At 40.1% G+C, this 8128-nt stretch overlaps 1 protein-coding gene across 4 annotated transcripts in view; it reads left to right on the top strand.

Moving 5' to 3' along the window:
* VAMP4 (vesicle-associated membrane protein 4) overlaps window positions 1-7808 on the top strand; it is a 17727-nt gene extending 9919 nt beyond the window's left edge. For 2 of the 4 annotated variants that reach the window (XM_014540881.1, XM_005867651.2), the window contains 4 exons: window positions 1718-1818; window positions 2813-2892; window positions 4038-4089; window positions 7234-7808. In XM_014540881.1, coding sequence (XP_014396367.1) covers window positions 1718-1818; window positions 2813-2892; window positions 4038-4089; window positions 7234-7262 — 262 coding nt within the window. In that variant the 3' untranslated portion in view covers window positions 7263-7808. Of the gene's footprint in view, window positions 1-1717; window positions 1819-2812; window positions 2893-4037; window positions 4090-4173; window positions 6613-7233 lie in introns of those variants that run through there. The other 2 variants (XR_001362391.1, XM_014540882.1) reach the window with 2 other exon arrangements.
* Window positions 7809-8128: the final 320 nt, after the last annotated feature.

Raw genomic sequence — 8128 nt, 5'->3', positions numbered from 1 at the left:
TTTGGGGTTTGGAGGTGCCCAGATGAGGCACAGCTGTGAAGCAATGCAGGCTGCTGATGAGCCTTAGGCTTTCTTTTGGAAGCTCTGGGGTTCTTTGACCCAGCTGTAGTTTGTTAGATTAGGTTGCAAAAGGCCAGGCCATTCATATGCAAACGCCTCTGCGCACAGCTTGGGTGGAGTTGTAAATTGGGTGGAGGGTGGTCTCAGGAAATCACAGGGTGGTGCAAATAGCAATGGTTGCCCATTGGCCCTGCCCCTTATAGGTCCCTGGGTCTCTGTGTCCCGTGGCCCCATGCAGGAACAATGAACGCTGCGACCACCTCTGCGAGAAAGCTGCCCTTGTGTTCCGGCCCGATGCCAGATAGTCCAGTTTCTCCCCATATGAGTTTGGGTCCCCAGAGTCTCACCTGGTACTGGAGTTCAGAGCAGTCAGGAGTTTGTATCTTCCTCCCAATTGAAAAAGACCACAGTGTACCCAGCTGCCAGCCTCCATACCTTCGCTCTTCCGCACCTCTGCACCTCCTCCCAGTCTAGATGCACTTTTCTCTTTCCTTCTTGTTGTAGAACTTCCACTCAGCCAGCCTTCCTGTGGTTCTGGATGATATCCGCTTTTTCTTTTATTGTAGTTTTGATGTGGTTGTGCGAGACAGCAAGTTCGGGTGTTTACCTATGCCGCCATCTTGGTTCCTCCGGGGTATCACATTTTTTATGAGATACTTGGACTTTACTCAGGTAGCTGCTGGTGTGAAGAAATATGTCCACACTTATCCTAATCCTAGCTCATGGATTCTGAAATATAGAACCAAGGTCCCAAGAAATTGATTCAAGTTCTAGACAGGGTGTTTTTATTTTCTGTTGCTGTGTAACAAATTGGCCTGCAATTAGCAGCCTAAAACAGGACACAACTGTCATCTCAGGTTTCCCATGGGTCAGGAGCTCAGTCCCTGCATAGCCGACCCTCTGCACAGGGTCTCAAAGGCCTGAAATCGAGGTGTCACCATGACTTATTTCATAAATTAATATAAGGTCGTTTTTGCCTAATGATTGGAGCAACAGAGGAAAAGTAGACACTTAAAATAGTGAACACGTCTGTGTTGATGTACTCCAGAGTGAGAGTAGGCAGCTGAAAGCCAGTCATTAAATTTTTGAATATATATTAAACCTTCATTGAACAGCCTAAAATTTGGATAGAACAGGCCCTCATCACCTGATATAAAGGAGGAAATCATATTTTTATTCTGAAGATCAACAAACATGAAGGTTTTCCGAGTTGCTCCATTGTGGGTGCTTCAGACCTTCCCAGGTATTGCCAGTGTCTTAAACACTGTTTAAGTGAAAACCAAGGAGCAGTGAAGAAAGGAGTTTTACCCATTGAGTGTCAGTGTCCAGGAGCAGACCTTACATTTCCATTTGGGGAACGGTGTTTTCATGAGCTCCTAACATACTTGGGCAGACTCCTTCGTTAGTCCTAGTGTGTGAACTATACAGCAGACTTAGGTTACAGCTGTGTCCGTGTGATGCCTCAGCTTCCTGCTGAAAAGAAGATGAAGCTGATAGGTCAGAGTCAAGCTATTTGACTAAATTCTGCAGTACCTTAACATTTCATAGTTGAATAATTCTGAAAATTTGCTATTTTCTTTCATGTCTAATGAAAGTTTCAAAAATTATAAAATCCTCAAGAGAAAAATAAATATTGTTAATCTTTTTTTTAAACTAGTGTTCAGAATCAGGTGGATGAAGTTATTGATGTCATGCAAGAAAATATTACAAAGGTAATTGAAAGAGGGGAGAGACTAGATGAACTACAGGACAAATCAGGTACAGATATTTTATATTTTTCTTGAAATTATTAACCTATGTTTTAATAGTGTACTTCTCCCATTTTTTTCTAGCTGAAGTTTAGGAACATGTGACTTAGTAAAATAGTATTTGGTTCTTAACTGGTGACTGTAACGTTTTCACTTTAGCTTCCTTTACTTTAAATCGTCTTGTATTATTTCTTCAAGTGATCAGTTGAGAATGGAAAATTTAAAAATTCATTGTTGAAGAGTTAGAGTGGCGTGTTTTTCTTTTTCCTGTTACATTGATGTCCTTTGTATTTCTCATCTCCAGGAGAGGTCTAATCATGTCAACACTTATTTCAAATGTATCTGATAGTTTTATCTTTTCTTCCTCTGGTAACATGTTAGCCTCTGTGCCTATAATAGGTACTCAGATGTTGTTTAACTAATGATTAGCTGAATATATGATTAATCCTTCATAGAGTTGTTTAAAGAAAAACTTATTTAATCACTTTTAAAATTCATATTTTTTTGCTTCTAAATCAGTCACTTTTTGGTCTTCTAAGAATGTAACTTTCACATGTCAATTTTTTCTGTAGATGTGCCAAGTACTTGAATTTTTTAAATTTACTTTTTAAAATTTATCTTTATTGTTGAATGTAGTACAGATGTACCCTTTTCCCCCATTGACCCTTTCTAGCCAACCCCCGCCCCCAAGTACCTAAAGAGTATTTTCTTCCCAGAATTCATAAGTTTGTTTGAAAGGCTTAAGGCCCTGGAAAGACTTTTCTTAATGTTATAAATACGGATTGAACAAACTGACCTGCAGCAGTTTTTTGCTTTTTGATTTTTTTTTTTACAATACAGAATGTCAAAGTTTTTGGGTGGAGGAAAAGGAGGGTGTTGTTTTCATGCTTAAAAGGGAATAAATTTGCAGAAGTAGAAATTAATATTTTCTTGTCTTTGTGTGACTAGATAAAAGAATCCTGTTATGTCGTTTAATCCTTCTCTCCATCCTCTATGTGATATAGAAAGCTTATCGGATAACGCAACTGCTTTTAGCAACAGATCCAAACAACTCCGGCGGCAGATGTGGTGGCGTGGATGCAAAGTGAGTAAATCAGAAGCTCATGGGAAGATTGGTCAGCACCTGCGTGCTGTTCAGAGTCCAGAAGGAAAGGCCCCGGATTATAAACTCAGTGAGGACAGATACTATGGCTGCCTCACTTTCCATTATGTCTCCTGAGCCTGGGCCAAACTCCGTTAATACTTGCTGAGTGATTAATAGTTTGGGAACAGAAATAACTAAAGGAATCAAACAGTGCTTAAAAAGTTGTTTCCATGGAATTCTTCATAGTTACATTTTATTAATAATGTGCTACCTGAACTTATAAGAAATACTAGTTTCTCTTAGAATTTATTATTAGCATGTTGTGGAGCAGCCTATAGCAGTGGTCGGCAAACTGCGGCTCTCGAGCAACATGCGGCTCTTTGGCCCCTTGAGTGTGGCTCTTCCACAAAATACCGACTTCTGCGCATAGGCCACGAAGTTTCAAGAAGTTTCAATCGCACTGTACATGCGCGCCCACGCGTGGTGTTTTGTGAGAGAAATGATGTGAACTTAAAATTTTAGTCAGTTCACTAAGGACTAACCTTAAAATTTCTCCACAACTGTCAAACTGACACAGAGAATGCTCTCAGCCACACTATTTATCACATAAGGTTATTCATGGAGAATCTAAGTTCCCTTCCTCAAACAGAGATAAAAGTGCCAAGAAGAAAGTAAGGGGAGCCAAAACAGAATTCTCATATCCTTTGAGCAAGGCTACAGACGTGCTGCCTTGTACTGTGTGTATGAAATCATTTGTGTTGGATGCCGGTGCTGTTTGTCCTATCCTGGTTCAGCTTTTTAACAGAGTTGGTAAAATGCCGTACTTTTCCTGGTCTCATATTAGAAGTGAGAGCAAGAAATCATAGACAAGAAGTCCAGGTCCATGGAGACTTTGATTACTGTCCACTGGGCAGTGAGTCTTGAACAGAAAATTCTGGGCAAGCAAAACCCTTAAATTGGGGGAACCCTGATTATTCACAAAAAGATGCAAATAGCAAGTTCATATGAAAAATTCTATTTTGAAAGCCTTTTAAGGGATTAGCCTGTTCACTGATGAGTTAGTATAATATGGTAAATAACAACAGATAGTCGAAAAAAGTCAGGATTAATATTAATATCTTTCTTATGCTTTTTGTGTGTTGTAGATAAAAGCCATCATGGCGTTGGTTGTTGTCATCCTTTTGTTGGTGATCATCAGTAAGTATTTCCTGGATTGTTAATTTTGGGGAGTATCATTTGTTCTGGGGTTCATTTTAATTCCCTTTTTAAATTTGTTTTCAGTTGATGTGGTCTGACTGTCAGGATTGAGTAATGATTTCTGACCGAGAAATGATTTCAGTCGAGAGCTCTTAGCCTGTGATCTCTGAAAATGCTCCTAAATGGTATGCAAACACAGGGCTAAGTGCTTTGTTTGAGGCCAAATATGGCTACTGTTACGCCAGGGCCACAGCACTCATCTTCTGCTTATTATCAACCAAAAGGAATGGCAGCTTGCATTTCTTAGTATTGTTTGAAGGACAGATCTAGATAAGCTCTTCAGATGAATGTTTTTTTTGTTTCTGTTTTGGATTTGAGCTTGATTTCAGTCATTAATATCCTTAATATTCTTTTAAAGTAAGATCATTTTTGATATCTCATTTTCTCCAAGGCCTCTTTCCCTGTGTTTGCAGGGACTTTATGAAGATTTGGAAAGTGTCTCAAAATAATCATTTGAAAAATTCCATGGTAATATTCTCTTTTTAAAGAGAAAAGAGTTTTGTTGCAAAGAAATTGAGTCGATCCTCACCCATATGGGTGGATTCTGGGTTTGTGAATTTACCTGTTACCCACCTCAGTACTTGAGCTGCGTTTACAGTCATTGCATTCAGAGCAGTGAAAACTTTGAGTCCCTGAGGCGCACATTCCCAGCTGATGTCTGACGTGTGTGTGCATGTGCGTCTTCTAGTGTTGCTCTCACAGTGTAAACAAGGTCCTCTGGTGAGCGCCATGTTTCTCGCAGTTGTGCACTTCGTTGGTGGTCTCACTGTTTAGCATGGCCCCAAGTGCAGTGAAGTGTCCGTATTGCTGAGTGCAGGCAGGCTGGGATGTGCTGGAAGGAGAAAATGGACCGTTTGATAGGCTTCACTTAGGTCTCGGTCACCATGCTATCAGCCATGAATTCAATAGCATATATTACATAGCGTGTCTATGTATTGATCAGTTGACAAAATGTTGTGCCCAGGGGCTTGCAGGAATTTAACCCTGTATTTCCTGTAGGAGCAATGGGTCAGTGTTCACTAATTCAGTGTTGGTGGAGACTTTATAGAACGTAACTACTGCAGATACCAAGATGCAACCATACACTATGGTGGTGATAAACAGGAAACTGCCACAGCCAAACAAAGAAAGGGTTTGTTGAGCCACGTGCTAGCCAGGAAAGGACTGGGCCCTGGGCATGAAGTCTGAACCGGCAGCAGGGCTGGAGCAGAAGTCAAGTCCCCTGTCCTGGAGGGACAGGCTCTTTGTTGTGCTTCACGGAGGCAGCAGCATCACTAGCAATGTTACCAGTGTGAATAACAAAGACTGAAATGACATGGTCAGAGATCCGATTACAGCACAACTGACAAAGAAATGTGCTTTTCTCTGCAACTCACATTTAAGATAACTAGAATTGCAAATGATAACAGGACATTGTAGATTCTTGGAAATCTTATATATAATTTCAAAAAACATTCATTTTAATAATATATGCATACAAATACCACAGGTATTTTTTTGACAGTGCTTTCTGCTTCCCATGTAATTTTAATATAGCAAATGGGCCTGATTAGTTTAATTTCCCCTTTTGTAAAGAGACATTTTCTTTGAAATGTTTCAGAGTCCCTTTTAGATAAAAACATGCACGATTCAGCCCCATATTTGTTATACTTATAGCACTGGTCCAGGTTTCTACAGAGGGTTTGGGGGAGGTTCTGGGGTTTTGACTTCCCATAATTTAAAAATTTTGTTCTTGATCAACCAAGGCCAAGGAATTGTTTTGGGTCTGAAATGTGAGTGCCGCTCCTAGGTTGGTGGCTCCTCTCTTATATGACTCAGAGGAGCCTGGGCACTACACAGTATTCAGGGGGGCTGGAGTACTTGGGTGACCAAGCCCTTGTGTGTACCAGATAAGTCAGAAATGTTCCTTCTAACCCTAAAACAGGGAGTATGTTTTTCTGTTGGGGACCCTGTGAGACAGCTACATATCTCAGACAATAAGTAGACATTTCTGCAAAGGTTTCTCATCACCTGGAAACACCCCTGAGGGACCAGAAGTAGCGATGGTCTCTCTTCTTTGGAGTGGAAATCACCATTTTATAATTTCAGAGAAATAATCTAATGGCGTTGGTCCGCCATGAGAACCCAAGCTGTAATTTCATCAAATGGCCACAAGATGTCACTATAAGCTCAGTTCCCCTCTCACCCCCAAATGAAAGTAAAAAACAAAGACATATTGGTGAATAACATCATAATAAAAAAACTGACTTGAGGGTGTCCCTTATAACTCACCAGTCAGATGAGGGAACCCCTTCCATGAGGTACATCTCTAAGACGGCCTCTTAGGGATTTTTGTTGAGGCCCAGTAAAGCTATGCACATCAGCCTCAAGGTGTGAGCACCACACTCGTCTCGGGGGAGTCACATTCTTTTCTGCTCCTTGGACAGATCGAATTCCACTCTTGACAAGATATGTTAAAAAAAACTTCCATGGTTGAAAGGGTTTGTTAAAGCAAGTGCTAGCCAGGAGAAGACCAGGTCCTGGGTATGAAGTCTGAACCACCCGCAGCTACCCACCAACTAACCATCTCCTCTGTCCCTGCTGTCCTGCTGGGACATAATTTAGGGCGTCTCAGAACTTCCTGCTTGTCCTCGGAAAACTAGAAAATGTGGAATAGCATGAAAAAGATACAATTCAACTGTGATTTTCCACATAGTGATAGCTACTGTTAACATAACTATCATATATATTTCAAGCCTTTTCATACTAACATATAAACATGTTTTTAAAAAACTAAGATTACATACAGACTTTCTTATTAATATGTTATATTTTCTCATGTTACTTATTTTTAAAATATTTTAGCAGCTGTATGCTAAGGTTCAGCCATAATCTGTTTAGTCAAAATGCCAATGTTAGACATTCAGGTGATTTTATGATTATTTTAGCTTCTCCGTTCTCGTTTGTTATCTGTCCTTTCAGCCCAAAATTCAGTCTTCATTACCTGCTTCCCAAGTGGACACAGCCGCATTTAAGAGTATTATGTCTGACATGGCTTGTGGATATGATTTTGACTTGTTCCTTTTTCGTGTTTTTCTCTTGCAGTACTTACAGTTGTGAAATACCGCACTTGATTTGATGAGAGAGATCTTCATTAAACAAAATCTGGGACAATAATAATAATAATAAAAGATTGCTGCATAATTTAAATGAAACCCATGTATATAACTTTCAAAACTTCTTTTCCAAGAAACTGAGAGGCAAGTATCACTTCAAACTGGAGCATTGAGAATGTCCATTATCTTTTTCCCCTTCTAGCAAAATGAAAATGCTTTTAATAATTATGTTCAAGGCCAAGACAGCCAGCCTGTTTTGCCACATTCCAAGGATCTGATTTGAAACTAGATATTTGCTCATTCACTATGTGTGTCTGTAGTTCAACACTGATACGAGACTTCCGACTGCTTCTTCCGTGGCTTAAGGACTTGGGCTCTGGCATTAAGGTGGGGGGTCAGGAAGCCTATGTAGCTGTTCCATCAACATTCGGAAGATTCTTCTCACATTACAGTTGCTTTGCAAGCAATTTCCACGTTTATGGGTATAACAAAAGCTAAGTGTTGTAAATGCTGCTGCCTTCAGCTGTAACTAAAAACATTCCAGTAAATCTATTTTTGACTGTATACGGGAATGTGTAGTAATTTCTTGGTATTTGAATTATGGAAATGGGAATTTTAAACGGTGTGAAAATAATAGTAATATGGTGCCATAAAACTGGAGATAATAAAAGTATTGGAGAACATCACTGTAGTTTTTGAAAGTGTCCACCAGCTACCACAAGTCATGGTCTAGTCTCCCTCGTTAGCCTCCAGTAAGGAGGGACCAGTCTTAACAAAGTAGGTGAAATCCACAGGGAACGCACTCCTTCATTTTATTGTCTCTACTAACTCTCCTCTTTAAGCCCCTCTAACCCTTGTACCAGAAGTGCTAATGGAAGCAAAGT

The sequence above is a fragment of the Myotis brandtii genome, unplaced genomic scaffold (assembly GCF_000412655.1).
Source record: "Myotis brandtii unplaced genomic scaffold, ASM41265v1 scaffold250, whole genome shotgun sequence".
In the NCBI taxonomy this organism is placed as follows: Eukaryota; Metazoa; Chordata; class Mammalia; order Chiroptera; family Vespertilionidae; genus Myotis; species Myotis brandtii.
Note: the sequence above shows the minus strand (reverse complement) of the source record. Positions and strands in the feature narration are given on the sequence as shown.